The 22232-nt window shown below is 56.9% G+C and overlaps 1 protein-coding gene across 3 annotated transcripts in view; it reads left to right on the plus strand.

Annotated features, from left to right (window-relative positions):
• CTTN (cortactin) overlaps window positions 1-22232 on the plus strand; it is a 32629-nt gene that overhangs the window by 741 nt on the left and 9656 nt on the right. For 2 of the 3 annotated variants that reach the window (XM_024133258.3, XM_024133260.3), the window contains exons 2-11: window positions 3354-3450; window positions 5669-5755; window positions 5892-5965; window positions 8223-8352; window positions 11998-12108; window positions 13162-13216; window positions 14164-14274; window positions 16480-16590; window positions 17138-17248; window positions 19350-19405. In XM_024133258.3, coding sequence (XP_023989026.1) covers window positions 5669-5755; window positions 5892-5965; window positions 8223-8352; window positions 11998-12108; window positions 13162-13216; window positions 14164-14274; window positions 16480-16590; window positions 17138-17248; window positions 19350-19405 — 846 coding nt within the window. In that variant the 5' untranslated portion in view covers window positions 3354-3450. The remainder of the gene's footprint in view (window positions 1-3353; window positions 3451-5668; window positions 5756-5891; window positions 5966-8222; window positions 8353-11997; window positions 12109-13161; window positions 13217-14163; window positions 14275-16479; window positions 16591-17137; window positions 17249-19349; window positions 19406-22232) is intronic. The other variant, XM_028478571.2, reaches the window with a different exon arrangement.

The following is a 22232-nucleotide window of genomic DNA, read 5'->3' on the forward strand; positions in this document are numbered from 1 at the left end:
TCAAGGGGAGGGGAGGGGCCCTCCAGGAGGGTGTGCAGGACCCGCAAGGTCGGGGGAACGGGCAGAGAGAGGGCTTAGGGGGAGAGGTCGGACCCCGAGGATTTAGGGGAAGGGAGCGGAGGGCCAAGGGGAACTAGGAGGAGAGGGGCCCTACGGGGAGGGGATCCAGGACCCTGGAGGGTTAGGAGACGGGGGCAGAGAGCCGAGAGGGAGGGGCCGGGGCGGAGGGCTGATTGGGACTAGGGTAGGAGAGGAGCCCTACAGGAAGGGGTCCGGGACCCGGGGGTCAGGGGCGGAGGGGCTGGGGTCTCCCGGCGGCCGGGCGGGGCAGTTCCCACCCCGCTCCCGGGCCCGCACCTAGCGGGAGGTGTTGCAATCAGGTCAGTGGAAATGCAGTGACCGGCGCAGCTGCAGAGTTGAGAGGCTGTGGGTTGGGAGCAGCCCCTTCTCTGGGTGTGCTGGAAATCAGCTGGAAGGGGCTCTTGGGGAGTATTCCGACGCGAGCTGGATGGCCCCGCCGGAAGGTCTCGGGTGGAGGGGGACAGGACTTCCTCCCCCTGGGATCTGGCCGCGTCGGGCTCCGGGGCGAGGAATCCTCTTCCCGCTGGACGCAGCTCCGGAGGCGTCCCGGGCGAGCGCTCCCCGCTGGGGCTTCGCGGTGACTTGGCCCCGCGGAGCTTGGTCGGGGCTTAAGCCGCTGGGGCCCGACCGCGTGATTCGGCCCGGCGGCCCCGCAGGCCGGCGCTGGGCCAGGCCTGACGGCGGGGTGAGTCACCACGCCGGTGCCGCAGGCGGGCCCACTCCTCTTCCGGATGGAAGGTACTCCCGGAGCCCAAGGAGCAAGGAAGGGTCCTAAAGGCCCCTCCGGACACAAGAGTGAAGAGCCGGGGATGCAGGGTCGTCTTTGATGCTCTGCCCCTCCCCCCCACAACTGGCAGTTTGCCCCCACTACCTGTGACTTTTAGTTGAAACATTTTGCGGGACGTATCTATAAAACACTTAAATTGGATGAACGGCATTGGTGATGCAGATCTTTGGTCCGTGGCACGCAGTAGGGGCTGGGGAGGCGCATGGTTGAGGGAGAGAATGGTGGTGAGCCCCGGGAACTGCCTTGTGGTGCAGTGGCCCACGTCCTGGGGTGCCGCGTTGTCCACCAGGGGTCTCGTCTTTCACTGGGCAGGCGGTGCTTTGAGTCACCTTGCAGGAGGCCCAGGTGGGAGGGGAGTTCTCTGAGCAGTCGTGGTGCAGAGAGTGGGCCTTGTGATGTCTGTTTTGGCTGCTCAGGTGCCTTTCTGTTCCCTTCGGCTTCCTGCTGCCCTGGAGAGGACGAGGTTAATGGAAAGCTAATTGTGCGTGGGTGGTTTCATCACCTCACAAAGAAACCCTGTCCCCCTCCCCCAGCCCCCCAACACTAAGCGACCACCAATCTCCTTTTGGTCTCTGTAGATTTGCCAGATCTGGCCATTCATATAAATGGGACTGTATAATATATGGTCTTTTGTGTCTGGCTTCTTTCACTTAGCATAATGTTTTCAAGAGTCATCCATGTTGTAGCATGTGTCAGTACTTCACTCCTTTTATTGCCAAATAATATTCCATTGTATGCATAGACTACCTGCTATGTATCTATTACATAACATGGACATTTAGGTTATTTTCACTCTGGGGCTGTTAGGAGTAATGCTGCTATGAACATTCCTTTACAGGTTTTCTGTGGAAGTTTTCATTTCTCTGGGTATATACCTAGGAGTGGAATTGCTGGGACATACGGTACCTCTGTGTTTAACCTTTTGAGGAACTGCCAGACCTTTTCATTTTACTTTCCCACCAGCAACATAAGAGGGTTCTGATTTCTCCAAACCCTTAGCAAACTTATTATTGTTTGTTTTTTGGATAGTAGCCATTCTAGAATGTGTGGAGTGGTATCTCATTGGTTGTGATTTGCATTTCCTTGATGGTTAATGATACTGTCTTTTCTTGAGCTTATCATGCGTTTCTGTATCTTTGGAGAAATGTCTGTTCAGGTCTTTTCCCCATTTAAAAATACGGTTAATTGTCCTTTTTATTATTGAATTGTACGAGTTCTTTATATATTCTCTATATGATTTGAAAATAATACGTGTCTCTCATTCTGTGAATTATTTTCACTTTCTTGATCGGTGTCCTTTGAAGCACAAAGTTTAAAACTTTGTCCAATTTATTTTTTTCTCTTTTCACTTGTGCTTTTGGTGTCCTATCTAAGAATTATTGCCAAATTCAAGGTTATAAAAATCTATGCTTATGTTTTTTTTTTTTTCCTAAGAGTTTAATAGTTTTAGTTCAGACATTTAGGTCTTTGATCCATTTTTCAGTTAGTTTTTGTGTATGGTGTGAGGTAGCGGTCCAGAGGCATTACCTCTGGATCCGAAAAAACCCAGGCTTTTAATTTTTCAAACAGCTGTTTCCATGATTTTTCAAAAACTTAAAGTATTGAGAGGGTAATACATTATTGTAGATCTGAGCCTATCACTAACTGCCCTTGGGTAGACTTATAGACGCTGGCTGATAACTGCGGTACCCAGAATGTACTAAGTAACCTGCAGAAGTTAGGGTTTCCAAAGGGGAAATTGAGTGTGAGGAGGGCCAGCAGAGCATCACCCCTCTAGTTCCTAACGCATGGCAAGCCGTGTGCCGATACAAATGGCGTGTGCCTGTGACTGGTTTGTTCTTGGAGAACAAGGGGATTGTATGCATCTGTAATGTCTGGCAGTGCAGTGTCCAGCCAAGAGGTGCTGAGCTGGCGGCTTGGGGAATTGGAGTCTTGGTCCTGTGCAGTAACCATACCCGTTCATCAGAGATGCAGCCTGCTTCTCCTTTGCTCCCCGAGTCGCCCCTCTTCACGTTCCGATAGCCGTCGCCACGCTGGGTTTTATCCCAGCCACATCATGATCCCTTCCTTCAGGGAGTGCTTCTCGTATGTTATTTTTTCTTAAAAACCCAGGGTAATAGAATTTTATGATTTTCAGTAGAGTCATAAATTAGGATGGACCAGAAATGGAAAGCAATCAGGATTCTAGCAAACAGGAACTGTATGTTAGCAATTGAGGCAATAGTTTCGGATTGCATTAAGAAGTTATAGATCGTTTGGAACTTCTTTATTTTCTGTAGTTTCTCACTGAGGCTGAAAATCCGTTGAGTTTTTTGGTTCGTAAGATGCACCTCTTCCCACCCTCCTTTCAGATTGCTTTGCAAAACCTCGTTGTGTTTGGGAGCATTTCAGAGGTATTCTGAAAGGATCGCCCCACGTAAAGATTTGCCCTGGGTGCCCGCCAGCACGTGTCCTTCTGAGCTTTTTACTCTTAATCTTTTTACAGACAGAATCATTCACAAATGCCTGGAAATTCCTCGTTGGATTCTCGTGTTTTAAACAGAGTTTTGTGAGCATCTTTCATCTTTACTTGGAAAAGAAAGGTTTGTGCGCTGTGAACATTCTCCTGTGCTCTCCCGTGGGTGGGCAAGGTAAACCCCTTTGACAGGGAACGCGAGGGGTGTTCTTTTGCTGGGTTTGCAGAGATTGGGATGATAACTGTCTGGGAGGAAGTTTCCTTGTTTGAAAAATGAAGTCAATTTCCAGTGTTGCCTGTGGTCTAGGAAGTGGAGGGGATTCCGCAGAACTCTGGAGTGCAGGACCTGGAGCATCTCTGTCCTGTCTGAGCAGCCACCTGGCACCCTCCTCCTGTCCCATGGTGGGCGGGGGAGGCAGCAGGCACGATGTTAGGGAGAGCCTGGAAGTGCTCATCTGTGCACGAGTGAAGCCGGCTTCCAGAAAGGTGGGTGAAGAGTGAGCTCTGCGATCGTCAGCCCCATGAGTCCGGAAGAGTCTCAGGCCGGGACATCGGCTTTCGCCTTTGCCTTCGGGGGGACGTGAGCCTCGCTGGAGAGCCCCGTCTTTTGTGCGACCGTCTGGTCGGTGGTTGGAACTCTCTAGGCAGCTAGAGTGCTGCAGGTGGGCAGCCCCTTCTCCAGGACAGCGTGGTGTCACGGGACACACTTGGTTGGGGAGTCGGAGGCTGAGGGCAGACCGTTTAGCTTCAGGCAGCTGTTTCTCCGTCTGTGAGTGGGCACATTGGTTGTGCTGAACCTAGTCCGTCGGCTCTCGAAAATTGTGTCAAAAGCAGTTCACGTCTGGGAAATTCTTTTTTTTTTTTTTTTAAAAGAAACTATTTCTTGGTTAAGTTCTATGTTTTACTTTAATCTCAAAAGAAACTGGTCTTTTATTTATTTATTTATTTATCTTTGGCCGCGTTGGGTCTTTGTTCCTGCGCGCGGGCTTTCTGTAGTTGCGGCACGTGCGCTCGGTAGTTGTGGCTCGCGGGCTCTAGAGCGCAGGCTCAGTAGTTGTGGCTCACGGGCTCAGTTGCTCCGCGGCATGTGGGATCTTCCCGGACCAGGGCTCGAACCCGTGTCCCCTGCAGTGGCAGGCGGATTCTTAATCACCGAGCCACCAGGGAAGTCCACGTCTGGGAAGTTGTTGCCATGCTTTGCCATACCTGGTCAGAGGGGAAGAAGGTTTGAAGTGGCCATGAAGGGACATTGCTGGTCCTGTCCCACCTGGTGGCGCATGATTCCCTGCCCAGGTGACATGGCGGGAGTTGCATCTGGAACTCTGAGAGCTCTGCCCCCTGATTCGCCCCCGCCCCCGCCTTGGACTTGTGACCCAGCGGAGCTGGCGGCGGGTGGTGGACCTGGACAGGGGAGTCTCAGGCTTGTGAAGGGCTCTCGTCCAGTCTGGCTTCACGCAGAAGCACAGTGACCCCACAAAGCGAGACTCGTTCGTCCTCAGTGAAGACGCCGGGATGGGGCTTCTGCTTGATTAGATGAAAATAAGCTTTCGGTTGCTTCCTGGCCTATGTGAAATTTTATTAGTACTTGTGGGGAGAATGGATCCCTTCTTCTCATACTTAGTTTTCTTTTGAAACCCTTAACAGCTAGATTTTGCCTTTGCAGTTAGGAAAAGAACGATCTGGTTCAGTTGTGAAGCTGCATCATTGTTCTGTCCACTAGATAAAATATACACAATTTCAGGACTCTGCTGCGGAAGCAAGGTGGCCAGTCTTCAGAGCTGCCTAGTAGAGGACAGGTTGGCATTTATGTGCTATTTCCCCAAGTAGATGGCAAAGCAGTGCTTGAAATATTTATTGACTTGTCAGAGTCCGAGTTAAGAAAGTCATTATTAGGCTTCCAGTAATTTCCAGATTTCCCATTTGAAGTTAAGATGGGTGCTTTGTTCAAAAATCGTGATAAAATACAACAGAATTTACCATTGGTGACATTCGGTGCATTCCCAGTGTTGGACAGTATCGTTGTCATGAGACTTAGTGGGAGAGCAAGATATTCCCAACGAGTGAAGTAAGTGCACGCAGAAAATCTCCTCACTTGAGGTGAAGCCAGAAGCGTTTCTTACGTGTTTCTGATGCCGGGTGACAGCAGTATTAGAGCTAAAAAATGTTGCGTTTCTTTTGTTCCTGTGGGTGTCACTCAGGCACGGGGATTATGAGTGACTATTTGAGCTTGTAGCCCCCCAGCCTGCCCTGTGCCCTCTAGGGTTTTGGGGTCCCAGGCAGAGGTGTCTGCGTCGGCCTCTGCGCAGGGTTCTCCCGGACCTCTAACTGCGGCGCTGCTCTTCCAGATGTGGAAAGCCTCGGCCGGCCACACCGTGTCCATCACCCAGGACGACGCGGGAGCTGACGACTGGGAAACCGACCCCGATTTCGTGGTACACGTCACCAGTCTGCCTGCCTTTCACGTCTCCCGGAGTGGATTTCCTCAGGGTTTGGGTTTGGGTGAGCGGGTGGGTGGTTGTCTTACAATCCAGGCTGTGGGGCGCACTCGTCGTTTATTTTTCTTTTCAGAATGACGTAAGTGAAAAAGAGCAGCGATGGGGGGCCAAAACCGTCCAGGGGTCTGGGCACCAGGAACACATCAAGTAAGAGACTTTCTCAGTATTTGTGTGACAGTGATGTTCTGAAAGATGAAGAGATAAGGCAGGGATAAGAGATAAGGTCATGGCTTCATATGGTGGAATCGCTTTTGTTTTGTTTTGTGACTCGATTTTTTTTTTTTTTTAATTTTTTGCAGCGTTATTCTTTTTATGTATGTTTGTATGTATGTATGTATGGTTTGGCTGCGTTGGGTCTTCGTTGCTGCATGCTGTGACTTGATATTTATACAGTAGGTGAATGTAAGACCTGACGTATATATCTGCGTGTTTGTGTATGGGTACGTATACGGACGTGCTCAGTAACTTAAATTTTGTTTTGTGACTCGATTTTTTTTTTTTTAAATTTTTTGCAGCATTATTCTTTTTATGTATGTATGTATGTATGTATGTATGTATGGTTTGGCTGCGTTGGGTCTTCGTTGCTGCATGCTGTGACTTGATATTTATACAGTAGGTGAATGTAAGACCTGACGTATATATCTGCGTGTTTGTGTATGGGTACGTATACGGACGTGCTCAGTAACTTAAAAATTCCCATTGCAGATGACTTTTGTGCTTCTAATCCTAGAGTCTGTTTTTCAATATTGTGGTTTTCATCAAGGAACACAGTTACATAAGCTCTTCTCTCTGCTGATGGGAGGTTTCTAAAGCGTGGGGTGTCTTTGAATACTTTAGACCGTAAACACCCTTCTTTAATTGTTATTATTTTGTTATACTTTTATTATTTTATTGTCGTCAGGTGGATGCCGTGAGCTGAATTCTAAGCATTGTGTTCTCATAAAAGCCTCAAATAGGAGAGCTACTTGCAGCGTGTCATTGTCTGACTCGGCACTGTCGAAACTGGCCACCCCTGGGGCAGCTTGTTTTCCTGTCGGGAGGTGTAGATAAAGGGGCCTTTTAGAATGTGCTCAGTCTGTGCCGGCTTCAGAGTGTGTGCTCCCGTGCCCTGATTGTGAAGGTGTCCTCACCGACTGGTGACCCGCTTTGGTCATTGGCAGAGAGCTGGTCTTGCTTGGCCCTAGGATCTTTGCAGTAAAATGAAGCTGTTCCTGGCTGAGAGAGACGCAGTAGATCGTCCCGAAAAGGAGGTGAAGTCTGCAGCTCGGGCGTTTTAGACACCAGTGTTCCTCCCTCCCTGAGTCGCCGAGCCCACCCTCTCCCCACAAGGCCCTGAAGAAGGGCCTGGGAACGGCCGGAGGAGATGGTGCTGGGGGCTGACTCGGGTCACCTGCTGTGGGGTTAGGCTGCCTTCTGACTTGATGTCATCTGGGCCTCTCATCTCTTCTGGTCCCCGTGGCTTCAGAACACGATGGGGAGGGCGGATTGGAGAAGAAAGAAACTCTCTCTCGTCAGGCAGCCTCCAGGTGGTTAGAATTCAGAGAACACACAGGGACAGGACGGCTGTCGGTCCTTCCGTGTTCTTGGGAGGCTGATCTTCCTCCCGTGCGCGTCAGGGGGTCGGGAGGTGGGCAGGCCTGGTTGGTTTTGTAGCCGAACTTCTGGGGTTGTTGTCCGGGTGTTGAGGTGTGGACGTGTTGTCCCTTGGGCAGAGAGGCACCGGATCAGGTGGCTGTCGTGTTGCTGTGGGTCTCCCGACGGAGACGGCTGCAGAGGCTTCCTGGCCTGCCCGGTTTTGGCCACATCTTGTGATCTGTCCCACTGTTCCCAGTGTTTAAAGTAAAAATGGCGCTCACATTGTGAATTCTGCGAACTTGTCACTTCGCCTTTGAATGAAAATGTGGAGTGCTCTAAGGAAAGAGCAACCGTCTAAGTGTTTTGCATCTCCGGGCTTCTGTCCTAGGGCTGCCTGGGGTGCCGGGCTGTTGGCTCTGCTTTTCCCCTCTGCCTCGGGGACGTTTACAGCACTAGCTCGCCCAAGTCAGGTGTCTGGTAAACCCTGCGGAGCTTTTCCCCCGATGGGAGAAAGTCCACATCTCAGCACAGCTCTCTGTGGGGCGGCGGCGGGGGGCGGGGGGGGGGTTGGGGATGACTCACTGTGTCAGTTCAGATTAGTTTCTTTTTTCTGTAAACTTGCATCTGACTCTGAGAACTGCTGAAGTCGGGGGGCCAGCTGGTGGAACAATAAAGCAAGCACACGGGAGACAGGGACTGGGGAGCCACCGAGTAGTGAAACCTTGCAGATCTGCCGAGATGACACGTCCTGTCCTCGCCTGTCCTCCTGGAAAGCAAGGACGCACGTCTGTCTGACCGGTTTCTTCCTGTTTGATCTCTTCCCCCCAAGCATACACAAGCTGAGAGAGAATGTGTTTCAAGAACACCAGACCCTCAAGGAGAAGGAGCTCGAAACGGGACCCAAAGCCTCGCACGGCTACGGAGGGAAGTTTGGTGTGGAGCAGGACAGGATGGACAAAGTAAGTGCCCGGCCACGTCGTGCGGGGGTCCTGGCGTGCCTGGCCTCACCGTGGTCGGCAGGGTGGCCACCAGGAGCCTCCCCCTTAGGTGAGAAGGTGGCAGTCCACTTGTTGACGACATATTTGCCAGAAGTAATCCTCTCTCCATTGACCTTCCCCGCGAAGGGCTCCCGTTTTTGGAAGGTCTTTTAAGATGCTGAGTTGCTGGGGAGTGGGTGGTGTGTCGGGAGCCCCGGAGCGGGAGATCAGGTTCTGCCAGAGGCCGCTCTGTGACCAGGACGGAGGCCTGGAAGCGGCCTGACCGCAGGTGTGGTCGTCACCGCGGCGGTTCAGCCTGTGGCCTGAATGCTACCCATGTGCAGACCGGAGCCGAGTCTGCGGGCCTTGTTTCACGTCAAGGGTGGAAATTCAGCCACCAGGCGTGCTGACGTCCTTCCCACATTTAGTGAACTTCAGAGAGGACCCTGGCCCCCGGCGTTACGCCACTGCCCACCAGGCTGGGGGCAGGCATGTCCAAGTAGGTGGAGACTGAAGCTGTTAACAGTGCAGCAGCCTTTGCTGGCACTCAGAGAAGGGCCTGGATCAGCTGGCGGGGCTGGTGTCCGTCCTGCAGAGAGGACGGTAGACCGTAGGGCGTTTGCAGTGAAGCAGGTCTGCAGTCTTTAGATGTCCCCAGAGAGCTAGGTTTCCCAGGCTGGTAATGCGAGATGTCTGCCTTTATTCTGTGCAGAGGTATCAGCTGGTCGGGTTCTGGGCTGTAATTCCACCCCTGTCGCCCTTGTGCCTGGATCGGACTCGGCATCTGAGCTGGGCCTGGAATGACACTGCTGTGTCACAGTGTGCCGTCTGGGCTCTGTCACCACAGAGTGGATACATGGGGACCTGTGGGCACCCCAAGCCAGGTCTGAAATGAGCCTGGAGATGGAGTCTACGAAGGGCAGGCTGCAGGAGAGAGACAGGGACGCCCCCAGTGACCCCGTCACTCCCAGAGACGTCTGGACAGCGCACAGGGGCGTGGGGAACAGAAACCATCCTTGGATCCTAGAAAGTCTGGTGGCTTTTAGGAGCACAGGCGGGCAAAATCCCCATGTTTTTCGGGCAATGAAAGCATCACGTAGGTAGAAGCCTTTCCCACCCAACAGAGTCCAGGCTCTCGGGGTTACGGGGAGTGAAAGCAAAGAGACGTTCAGTGTAAATCTGGGTCCCCAGCTCTGGCTCGGAAAAACCTGTTGGGGAAGACGTTGCAGATGGATCCAGGAAGCTCTGGATAAGGACAGTGAAACAGTTGTTTTGGCTGCTGCCGGACTGCCGTGTGCCGGCTGAGCCTCCTCCCCCCCGGCACCTCCGGCCCAGGCCCCTCTGGTCCAGCAGGCTTCCCGCCGGCCCGCGGCTGCCTCTGCCCGTGCTTTGTCTGTGCTGCGCTCTGTCAGCGCCACTCCTGCATCGTGCCGTCCTCGCCGTCGAGGCCTGGATGGGCCGTCCTCGCCTCGTGCTGGGCCCGGCACCGTGAAGGCGCTCAGCGGACGGTGTGTGAGTGTCTGGAGCCGCGTGTTAACGGCACCCGGACGGCTCGGGGAACCGAGCTCTCACTGCAGCCGGGCGGTTCCCCTCGGGTGGATCCGGCGGGGGCGCCGCGGTCGGCGGGCGCTTCCCCCCCCGCACCTCCCTGCACACCTGGCAGCTCATGGGAGCACCACGGGACCAGCCTGTCATCAGAAATCACTAAGGTTCCAAACCGAAACAAATAACCCTGAAGTCATTCGTAACTTGTCCTGTCCAGAAATTGAAAAAAAACCCTGAGATCTGCGTGTTGAGACTGTGTGATAGAGACGTGCAGAAACAAACACATCTTGGGCAGGCTCCTACCTGTGAGAGGACTGCGGGCTGGGAGGGCGCAGCAGCCGCCGGGACCCCATCTGCGCTGTGGTCTGAGCGTCTCGCGCGCCTCTCGGGGCTCGGGGGGCCGCGGTCCGTGACGCAGGTGGGGGTCCTCGCCAGCGCACCTCGGGACCGGCGCGCGTTCCCGCCTTTGGCAGCGCTCTGCCCGGTGCTGGCTGTTCGATAATAAACACGGTCTGGTCAACATGAGATCAAGGGCAATTTGAGGGATAAATCTGTTTGATCAAAAAGTTGGAAAAATTAATAAGCTGTCACTGGCCGTATTTTTAGAGCCGTGTCCTTATAACTTCTTTGTGATGAAGAATCAAGTTGGGGAACCCTCTCTGTGTGCTGCTGCCTCCGTGTTACTCTGCCGACGTTCTCTGGGTGAGACCCCAGAAGCTGCGGGTGGGCGGTCTCTGCCGCAGAGGTTTTCCGAGGCCGCGGTGCCGTGGATCTGCTGTTAGCTACGGGCATCGGAACCAACCCGGAAAGGAGAGAAAGTAACAGCTCCGAACTTTAAAGTGGAACCTGCTTTGCTCCCTGGGCTGTGGAAAGAATGCACGCTCTGAGTGGCCTGCAGAGTTGTCAGTTGTGGCGGTGACTGCAGTGGTTGCATCCCAAACCCAGCTGCTGAAGTTCTAGATAAACAGGAAGGGGGTCCACGGTGTGCCAGCGGGTCCCTCACTGTAGCAGGGGCCCTAGGCGGGTGGCTCACTGGAGTACTAGTTAACCCGGGTTTAGGGGTACCTTCTCGCCCCGCGCTGGGTCACGTGGCAGGCCTGCGTCCCGTGTCCTCGATGTCCGCCAAGGGCTCCGTGACCGCTGTCCATTCTGCGGAGGGAGCCTGGGACCCTGGTGCCGAGCACTGAGGGTCAGGGGCCTGGGAGGCTGGAGCAGGACGGGGGCCGCTCAGAATTTGGGGAGCGTTTTCAGCCTCACGGCCGCCATGGAGTCTCAGGCAGTTCCCGAACTAGCTGCGTTGTCGAGACGCAGAGGCAGCCGTAGACGTTCTGTGAGTGCGTAGAGGTGGTATGTTCCAAAAAGCTTTATTTACAAAAAGCCTCAGTGCTGGGCGTGGGCCCTGGGCCACGGTTTGCTGACCCCACCGCGGGAAACGCCGTGGAAGCCCCGGGGTGGACTGCTTGTTCGGCACGTGACCTTGCGAGGATGCCACCAGACTCCCTTCCTGCCCGTCCGTGGGGCTGATGATGCGCTGACGGGCCCGCTCCGCTCGCGACGGGCTGGGCGCACAGTGGCTCTTGACTCTGAACGCGAAGTGTGTGACTCCAGCGCCCCTGTCTGTGTCTCGGTTTGTTAGCAAAATGCATGTTGTGTCCTGATTCCTGGGTCCTCTGGTGTGAAAATGTCCCGTTTGAGTGGGGTGATCGTTGCCAGCGGTCTTCCCGGAACTGGACCTCAGGAGTCATGTTGCAGGCTGCTGGCTCTGCGGTTTCCGGATGGGGCCTGGCCTCCTGGTTCTTCATGCCCAGTCATGTCAGAAGCCCCCCTTGTGGCCGGGCTTCTTGGGCAGCTTCTGGGGAGGCCGATACGGAGAGAGTTCGGGGAACACCTGACCGGTGGCCGTGGCTTGCGATGCCCTCCGGGAGGCGGCTCCCCCCGGGCTGACTTCCACGTTGAGTGGTTTCAGTTAGGGTCACCCACGCCGACCACAGGCGCGGCTGCCCCCTTAGACCCCGCGTGGGGGGCGGGCAATGTGGCGGTGCCGGCGGGCGCCTGACACTTTATTTTTGCAATCTGTTCCAGTCAGCTGTCGGCCATGAGTATCAGTCGAAGCTTTCCAAGCACTGCTCGCAGGTCGACTCCGTCCGGGGGTTTGGAGGCAAGTTTGGTGTCCAGGTGGACAGAGTTGATCAGGTGAGTGACGCATCCTGGGCAGCTGGCGCCCGGGGGGGGCAAGGGAGCCAGTGCTCGTAGGTCAGAGCCCACCGCCAGGTGCGTGTGCTCCGGGCCTCTTGACTCCGTGGGACCGCAGGGTGGGCGTCCTGACCACAGGGCTCACAGGGCCCCCCTTTCCAGTTGCTTTGAGATGATTGGCTCTTTAAGAGGCGAGAGCAGGGACTTCCCTGGCGGCCCAGTGGTCAGGACTCCGTACTCTCACTGCCAGGGGCCGGGGTTCGATCCCTGGTCGGGGAACGAGGATCCCACAGGCCGTGCGGCCAGAGAAACAAACGAACAAGAGGACAGTCAAGTGTAAGGGGTTCTTTTTACTGATTGCTGTAGAAACCCCCATGTTGGTATCTACTCATCGGATGACCCCGGGACAGCCTTAGATTTGTCCACGGATGCCAGCGGGGACTGTTTACACGCACTGTCCCTGTCTGGATGTCACTGTGACAGGGATCCCCCAAGGGTGTTCAGAGCCGACGGGCAGAGTGCCGCCCGCTTACCACGCTGTGCTGAGCGTCCGGATGCTGCTCTGCTGTTCTCGAGTCCCCGGCTCAGGGCCGTCAGCCCCTTTGTTTTACGCCGTAGCATTGAGAGCCTGGGCTCGGGGGTCAGGCCTGGCTGTGTGTGGCCACGGTCCCGCGTTTGCCCTTCCCCCGGGCTGCGTGCGTGGTGCCACCTCAGTGCCGGGCCTTGTTCCTGCTGTTCGTGTGGCTCTTGGGGAGCCCATTTGAGAAGCGGGCTGCTGGGAGTCGGCCCAGGTCGGTGTCCCGTGGCTGAGTTCGCTCCGCGGGGGTTGGCCACCCGGGGGGGAGGCGGGGAGGGACAGGCCGCGACGCTCGCAGCTTGGCCCGGGCGGCCCCCGGGTTTCATGGGTACGAATTCAAAACAGCAGGGCTTTGGGTGTTAATGGCTTAGGAAATCAAAGATCCAAAGATAACATGGTTCATGTTTTTTAAAGTGTCCTATGCATCGTGGATCCAGGCATTTAAAACTGCATTTCCCTTTTCTCTGTGACTGCAGTCTGCTGTGGGCTTTGAGTACCAGGGGAAAACTGAGAAACACGCCTCGCAGAAAGGTGAGATGTGAAAGACGGCGGTGATGGGAAGGCAGCCCAGGAGCACATTGTCACTCGAGGCCTCTTCCTGGGGGCAGGGGTGTCGCCACGGGCAGTTCGCTGCCGTCGCCTTCAGGTGTATGGTCTTCTGGGTGTGGTGTGACGGTGGGGTCTCCGCCACGCAGCCCACGAAGCACCGGCATCTCGTGTCCCCGTGCCCCCTCCCGTGTGGCAGCAGAAGCTGCTTCCCCTCACCCGAGCAGCGTTGCCCCCGAACGGTTCCCGCTCTGACTAGGTTGTGGCAAAACTAGCTTTTCCCCGAGGATGGAAACAGAGCCCTTAAATTTCCCATGTTTTCAGCGCGTACGTGCGCCTTTAACACGGCGTAGGCTGCTCTTTATGAGGGCGTGCTCCCTGGTACAGCCTTTTGTAAATGAAAGCCTGTGGGATCCTCATTCCCTGACCAGGGATCAGACCCGTGCCCCCTGCAGTGGACGCGTGGGGTCTCCAGCACTGGACCGCCAGGGACGTCCCTTGGGGTGCTTTTTGCAGCTTGTTTACCTTTGCCTCTTGCGGGCCATCCGATGACCCAGGCAATAGCTCGGCCTGGGGCGCTCTAGGCCCCGCCGGTCCGCCCGGCCCACCCAGCCCACCTGGCTCGATGTGTTGGAGGGGTCGGGTCTTTTCTAGAAAGACCCGTGCAGCTGCGTAGCTGTCTTTACACACTGACCTTTATTTGAACGGTTACTTCCCGGAGTGGGCCTGCAGCTCACCTCTGCCCTCCAGCAGTCGAAAGGGACCAGACTTGCAGGGGCACGTAGACGCATCCAGCGTCACCCGTGTGTGACAGCGGGTAGCTTGTCGTACATTTTAAGATGTGTGCTTGACCTCCTGGTGAGTCTTGCTTCGTTTAACCAAGGTGGCACTTGGCCTGACACACTCCCCTGACCACTGCCCTGTCTCCCCAGACTACTCGAGCGGTTTCGGTGGCAAGTACGGTGTGCAGTCTGACCGCGTGGACAAGAGCGCGGTGGGCTTCGACTACCAGAGCAAGACGGAGAAGCACGAGTCGCAGAGAGGTGGGCCACAGCGGCGCCCCGCTGACCGTCAGGCACCCCGGGCCCCGTCGCTTCTCATGCATTCACCGACACACACCCAGGGAAGCCTGATGCAAATCGGGTTATGTTATATTTATATAATTTTTCTAATTTAAAGTGTTTGGATGTCCCTGTTACTTTCTGGATGGTGTAGGTGGTTTGTCGTCGTTTTTTTTCTTTGAAGATTTATTTATTTATCCATTTTGTTTATTTTTGGTTGCGTCAGGTCCTAGTTGTGGCATGTGAGCTCTTCGTTGTGGCGCGCGGGCTTCTCTGCAGTTGGTGGCGTGCGGGTTTTCTCTTCTCTAGATGTGGCGCGCAGGCTCCAGGGCACGTGGGCTCTGTAGTTTGCGGCACGCGGACTCCCTAGTTGAGGCATGCGAGCTTAGTTGACTCGCGGCATGTGGGATCTTAGCTCCCTGACCAGGGATTGAACGCACGTCCCCTGCATTGGAAGGCAGATTCTTTACCACTGGACCAGCAAGGAAGTCGCGGTTTGTCATAATTTTGATGACTGCTGAGTCCTCTGTTCCGTGGTCCACTTAACTGTTCCTCTCTGGAATGCGGAATTTAGGTTATTTCCAATTTTTGATGTGAAAAATTGCCTGTAGGGACTTCCCTGGTGCAGTGGTTAAGAATCTGCCTGCCAATGCAGGGGACACGGGTTCGAGCCCTGGTCCGGGAAGATCCCACGTGCCGTGGAGCAGCTAAACCTGTGTGCTACAGCTACTGAGCCTGCGCTCTAGAGCCCACGAGGCACAACTACTGAGCCCGCACGCTTAGAGCCCGTGCTCCGCAACAAGAGAAGCCACTGCAAGGAGAAGCCCGTGCACCGCAACGAAGAGTAGCCCCCGCTCGCCGCAGCTAGAGAAAGCCCTCACACGGCAACAAAGACCCAACGCGGCTGAAAGTAAATTCATTACAAAAAAAAAAAATTGACTGCAGTGAATATTCTGTTATATACGTAAGTGATTATTTAAAAGAATAAATTCCTAGCAATGGAGTTGCTGGGTCAAAAGTCGTTGAATTTAAAATTTTGGTAGAGCCTTCTAGATTGTCCTTAGAAGCCATCCTGACTTTCCCTTCACTGTGATGTACCCTGTAAGTGATCAGTTACGGCCCTCTGCCCGCTGAGGTGTGTGTTTATGGAGCTTGACTTAAAGATTCAACCCCCGCTGCAGAGCTCCTGATCTGTTGGTGGTTCTGCATCGTTTGTTTTGTTTGGCCTGCACATGTAAATTATTTGAATAAGTGGCCAGCGTATAAACTGAGAGCTCACGTATTTTTTAAAACCCCAGATTTTTTTAAGAAACAAAAATGAAAGCCATCACTGGAAACCCCACTGGCTTGGCATTTCCCCAAGGGGATGGCCTTTGGGCCTGAGGGGCTCCTGTTTGCTGAGGGCGTCGCTTCCCTTACACCTGGCAGGGCCTGCCTCCCCTGAGGCCGCTGGGCCTGCTGCATGGGGTTCCTTTAAACTCTGCCTTCTCTCTCTGCTAGGCACACACCTGTACCCCTTTGCCCCGCATGCCCGCTGCCAGCCAGCACCTGCTGTTGGAGCCTGTTCATTTTTACCAGATTTTCTCCCCGAGATGCCCTTGAAGAAGAATAAATACGCCTTTGGGCAGTCGGGGAGCAGAGGCCAAAGTGCCAGGAGCAGCCCTAGGCGTTCCCGGAAGGGATTTGATCTCTGCGTGCGTTCTACTCTGTTAATGTGTCCGTGATGAAGTCGTGCCTTAGTGTAAAGATAGCTATTTAGTATAATAATAACTTAGCTTTGAGTTGAACTGACGTTTCTGGAAGGTAGTCCGTGTTTATCCTGTTCCTTTGGCGGTGCCCCCGGCACAGCTCTGCTAGCTTTGGTGACCCTCCAAAAGCTTGCTCCCGTGGCTCATCCTGAGTTCAGAAACTTTCTGCCAACTGTTACCTCGTGCTGTCTTTTGGGATGAAGGAGAGGTGCTACCATTGTTCGTCTGCTCTATTTGCTGCTCTTCATAGTTCCGTCATTACATACAAATAACATTTGTAAATGTTTCCTGTGTAAGTGATCTTAGAGTGAGCCTCAGAGACTTTAGGTCTGTTTTTTTAAATTGAGTGATAAAAATACTTCCTTAGAGACTGCTAAAATCCACAGCGTGCTTGCTGGTCTTGTGACTGGTTTATGAACGGTACTTTTCTTGTTTTCAGATTACTCCAAAGGTTTTGGTGGCAAGTATGGTATCGACAAGGACAAGGTGGATAAGAGCGCGGTCGGCTTTGAGTATCAAGGCAAAACCGAGAAGCACGAGTCCCAGAAAGGTGGCTTCAGTTTTACCTTGTTGTCCAGCTAGCAGCTATTCACGTGATAGGTGATAACCAGAACAGAAATGGAAAAACAGAACGTAACCGGGAACCCTTAGGGTGGTTGTCTCTTTCTGTTAAACATTGAACTTTAAAACAGAAAATCCGAAAACAGAGCTGTTAACTAAGAAATCCAGTCCTTAGACCTCTCTTAGCTTGAACACGGCAGCGGCGTGGCTTGTAGCAGGGGCCACGTGTTGCACGTCTGTGTAAGTGGTGAGACCCAATGGCGCGTCAGTGCTGTGGCACCGCATGCCTCGGGGGTTCCTGTAGGGGGTCCCGTCCGTGTTAATCCACTGTACCGAGATGGTAGATGAGGTTATTTTCCCGACACACCGCGAGGCGGTCCTCTTAATGAACGTCACCTGAAGTTTCACCAAAGGTCAGGAAGAGAAAGGATGGTTTAGTGAATTGTGTATGTTGAACTTCATGGAAAACCTGCTTTCTCCCTGTTAACGCAGGCTGCCCATTAATGCTCGATTATGGCCTTTTATTGTCCACGCAGACTACGTGAAAGGCTTTGGAGGGAAGTTCGGTGTGCAGACAGACAGACAGGACAAGTGTGCCCTTGGCTGGGATCACCAGGAGAAGCTGCATCTGCACGAATCCCAAAAAGGTGCGGTCATGCTGACTGCTCGTCCGCGAGGTCCTTCGAGAAGTTCATTTCTGTTTACAGGCCCACGTGTGCCTGGCCTCACGGTACTTGTGTCGCAGTGCTGTCCTGTCTTCAGTGGGGGAGGGGGTCCTCTGTCCCCACGGTTTTGGAAGGACCCCTCCACCCGTAGTGATTCCCCCTTCCCCCTTGGGGGGCTGCGGTTGGGCGGGGCAGGGCGCCTGTGCTCGCCCGGGCCCTGAAGCCCCGGCTGCTGCGGCGGTGCTCCCGAGGGGCTGCTGCCTGCCGCTCCGGGCGGCCACAGGAGCGGCACGGTGGCCCCAGCCCGGGAGGCGCCCCGTCCCTGGGAGCGTGGCCCCCGGGGCCCCGGGCTCGCAGCCAGCACGGTGGGGAGCGGGGCTGCCGCGCAGCTGTGGGGTGGGCCGTGTGTGTAACGTGTCTCTTTCTTCAAGTGAGCAGAGACGCGTGCTCTCGTCTGCAGCGCGGGCAGAGAGAGTCCCGGAGCACGGAGCGGCTTTTCCGAATCGGCTCAAATACAGTTGCTAACCTGCCTTCGGGCCTGGGCTGCGTGTTCAGACGTTGTTTGTCCTTTAGCCTTTTGAGCCCTTCGTGACTGTTGGTGAGACTGGGACTGGCTGCGTCGTCCCCGAGCTCGGCGCAGCCCTTGCTTCCCCCAGGCGACGTGTTTGAGTCTAACCAAACTTGTGTTTCCTCTCGGTTGTTTTCTCCGCTGTCACCTGTGGATTTTCAGATTATAAGACTGGTTTCGGAGGCAGATTTGGTGTTCAGTCCGAGAGGCAGGACCCCTGTGCCGTGGGCTTTGATTACAAGGAGAGACTGGCCAAGCACCAGTCCCAGCAAGGCACAGTTGCTCCCCGGCTCCCCCCAGCCCCGCCCAATGCCGCCACTTCTAGCACAGACTTCAGGGCTCAGCCTCCGAGTCACCCGCTGTCACCTGCAGGGGCACCTGGGCGCTTCCGGCCCCGTGCTGTGCCGGAGCGGAACTCACTCGCACCCTCTCTTCCCTGTTGGCTTTGTTCTCTCCCGTAACCGTTGGGGGGTGTGTCTGGTCAGAGGTGGCGTGAGGTGCGGGTCACTCTAACCCCGTGACGTGCCTCGCCCCTGGAGCGGGCCGTCTCTGGTCTCGCGGCGGCCTCCCGCAGCAGCGCTTGCTGTTGCCCGGACTCCTGTGAGTGTTGAGCAGGCCGCCTCCCTGCCTCCGAGACCAGGAGAAACGTGTCTGGTTCAGCCCGATCACCGGTCTTGGATCAGGGGCATGGGGCGGGCGTGTCCACGTGGTTTCTGTGTCTCATTTGTGGTGGTGGCTTTTTGGTTTTTGCTAGTTTTTTTGATGACACCATCTACGTGTGACTCCTTCGCACAGAACCAGACAGTACGTACGCAAAGCTGGAACTCGACAGGTTTCTGGGTGCATATATTGGGAGTCCAGATGGCAAACGTGCTTTTGCTCAGAGCAGCTATCTAATGTCTGGCAAAATTCAGGCTTGGTCATTAGAACCGGCACCCACAGTTGGCAAAGAGTCGTGTCCTCATTTTACGGGGCCGAGTTTAGGCGCTCAGCCCCAGTGTTCAGGGAGAGGATCACCTCGGGCTGACCCGGCAGACCGCATGGACGTGGCGTTGATACCGCACGGCAGTGTGAGTGTCACGTAGACCTGTGTTGCTGCAACATAAGTATTTGGCTGGTAGAAGTCCTGGGAAACTTTTTCTCTTTCAAAAAAGCAAGAGAAAAAAAATAAAACGAGAATCCCTGCACGCGAGCCTCTTTTTAGCGCTCAGTAGAGCAGGAGCGCAGAGCAGAGGCTGTGCTAGGAGGTGGCGCCCTGTCTGCCGCCCGCACCCCTGCGCCCCGGGGGCACGCGGGGGGCACGCCACACCTCTTTGCTGCCTCTCACCTGCTTGCTACTGAGCGCCACGCGGAGAAGCCCGGCTCGCCTCGCAGGCAAAGGCTCATCGTTCCGTGTTCTCGTTCTGTTGCTCGGGGCGCGTTTTCTTTGCTCTTCCCGCACCTGTTCGCGTGCGCCTGCTGCCGGCAGCTGGCGGGCCTCAGCCCGGGACTAAGTGCCGTGCTGTCACATTGCAGACTACTCCAGAGGCTTCGGTGGGAAATACGGGGTGCAGAAGGACCGGATGGATAAGGTGAGTGCTTCACGTCCGGGGCTCGGTGTTTTCTGCTGAGAGGGTCGGGCAACTGACGCTCTCGGCGGGCCGACGGCTGTTCCCCGGGTGGTCTCTGGTCTCTGGTGGGCGCCTGGCGCGTGTTTGCAGAAGCGCGAACGTTTCAGGCAGGCGTGTGTCATCACCGCAGTGGTGCCAGTAGCTGACACGCGTGCCGGGCTTCGTCTCCGTGTCACGGGTGTCCTCTCCTGGGCCCCTCGAGGCCACGCTGTGAGGCATTTGCCGTCCCTGTCACGTTTTAGGGCGGGGCGGGGTCCCTGGCCAGGCAGCTGTAGCGCTGGGCCGCCGTCGCGAACGCCTCCGGGACACGTGGCTGTGGCCGTCCTTAGCAGTGAACCCCGCTGGAAACCGAGCTCCTGGGTCACGCTGGCCGCGTCGCGGGGAAGGCGGGTCCGGAAGGTGCGCGTCGCTGCAGGGGCTTCCCCGCGGCGTCCGCCCCGAGCCAGAGGCAGGGGGACACGGCCGCGCGGCTCCACGCTCGGCTCTCCCTGGGGCGCCCTCGTCCAGCTGCTCCCTCCTGCTTGGTTTCAGAGTCTCGGCGCGTCAGGTGGTTGGGTTTCTGGCCTAAGTTCCAGCCGCGTCAGAGGAGCAGACCCACGAGCCCGCGGAGCGGTCCTCGCTGGGGACCGGGCGTGGCCTGTCTCCGTCGGTCCAGCCGGACCGAGGTTGAGGCCACCCTGCCCGGTCGGGCGTCCGGGCGCCAGGGCCGGTCCCCGTGGAGTTCCATCGGACTCCCGGCTGACCCCTCGGGGGACCCCGTCACGTGACCGCGTGTGGGCCCCGGGAGCGAGCGGCAGGGCACAGGGCTCTGGGCGCGGGGCCGGGAGCGGCCTGAGCAGTGAGAGTCTGAGCTCGGCTTCGCGCGCGGTGCCAGCTCACCAGGGAGGACGGGGCCCGTGTGTGTGGGCGAGGGGACGGGGACACCGAGGACCTTGCGGGCCTGGGTTGGGCGTTGTCGCAGATGCAGAAGGTCTGGGCGAAGCCAGGCGGGGCCCGCTGCGGGGGGTGGGGGCGAGTGGCTGGGCACGACCCGCTTCAGGGAGCCCTGCGGACCCCCGGTGAGGTTTTGTGTTTCGTCTCATGGGTTCCGGGCGGCCCTGCAAGGGCTTGACAGGCAAATGACGTGAATAGGACGTGCACTGAGCAGCCCCCCTGCCTCGGGGTGGAGGGTGGATCGCGGGGGAGGCCGCAAGGCTGTGGCCCCGGTTAGGAGGCGGCGTCAGCGCTTCGATCGGGGTGCTTCTGGCTCGGGCTGGGGATGGCGGCAGAGGGAGAGACGTACTTCCTTGAGCCAGCGTGCGTGCCGAAGCCCCTGCGTTTAAGGGGTGAGGAGGAGGGCCTCCCAGGTGGGCGGTGGGGCCGTCCGCTGAGCTCAGATCTCGGGGGGAGGGGCAGGGCTGGGTGGGCTGCCAGGCGGCCCAGGTAGTTCGGATGGAGGGGGTGGGGGGGTGCCTGCAGAGTGGCGAGGGGGCCGTGGGCCACGGCTGCGGGATGGCAGCAGGCAGGCTGGTCAGAGGAGACTGGGCAGGGCACCTGGCGAGGTGCGGGGAGCCCACAGGGTCCTCCACTGGTGCTGGTCTGAGGGTGGAGAGCTGCGAGAAGGGGGGAGGGGCCGTCCTGTCTGGGCCAGCCAGGTGGTGGCGCGTGGCCACCACAGAGGAGGGGTCTGGGCCGTGGGAGGGAGGGAGCCGTGGCGTTGGCACATGCGGGCCGTGATCGGGTAGAGCTGGGCACTGGTCAGCCTAGGGGAGGTGGGAGGAGCCCAGGCCATAGACAGGGAGGTGCGGGGAGACCCTGGGGCGTGGGGGGGGAGCGCGGGGTGCCCCTGCGGCCAGCTGGTGGTCTGTGCTGTGCGCTTGGGAAGCCCGGGGCTCAGAAGGGTGAGGCACCTGCCCAGGTCTCAGCCTTCCCTGGGGACGGGTGGCGCAGGGACTCAGGTCTGCCGTAGTCCCCGTGGGTGGTGGAAACAGGTGAGAGGTTCCCGGCAGGTGAGTCCCAGGAGAGGCCGAGACCTTGAGTCGGTCAGGCTGGATGGTGAGGAGTGGGGAGCTGGGTCCAGGTGGAGGAGGGTGGCCAGCAGGAGAGGGGAAGGCCGTAGTCGGCGGGCGGGTCTTGGTGATGGGGGTGCGGTGTGGTGGGGACCCTGCAGCTGGAAACGAGAAGCTTGGGGTCGTGGTGTCTGCCGGAAGCCTGTGGGTGAAGGCAGAGAGGCGGCTCTGAGCGTCGTGCTGGAGAGCCGGCCGGACGGGACGGGCGGCGGGTGTGCAGGAGCCGCGGCCCGGAAGCTGGGAGGGCGCCGACCCCTTCCCCGCCGAGGCCGCAGGGCAGGCAGGAGCCTCGTGGGAGAGCCGGTGGGGGCGGGGCCTTAGAGGTTTTTCTGGAAAGAGATGGGGAGGTTTGGGGAGCAGAGGAGGCGGGTGGTCTGGGGCAGCCGAGCAGCCGCCCCAGAGATGGAGGAGGAGGAGGGAGGAGAAGGGGGCTTTGGCGGGAGGGTCAGGGCCGGCCCCCAGGCGTGCCGACCGGAGCCCCGTGGGTCACTGCCGCCCTCGTGGAGCGGCCTGTGCCCGCACTTGGCGTGGGGCGTGCCCGCCTCTCAGGGCTGCTGCTCGCGCGCGGCCTCGGGCGTCAGCGAGTCACAGGCTTCCTTCCACGCATCCTTCCTCCCGGTTTCCTGTGTCGGGAAAGCAGTGACCGTCCTGAGCCCCCGGCGTGTTTCCCTGGGAGGCGTTTGTGCCCAGCGGCCAGTGCTTCCCTGAGCTGTCAGTCCGGCCTGTGTCAGCCTGTACGT

The sequence above is a fragment of the Physeter macrocephalus genome, chromosome 18, assembly GCF_002837175.3.
Source record: "Physeter macrocephalus isolate SW-GA chromosome 18, ASM283717v5, whole genome shotgun sequence".
Classification (NCBI taxonomy): Eukaryota; Metazoa; Chordata; class Mammalia; order Artiodactyla; family Physeteridae; genus Physeter; species Physeter macrocephalus.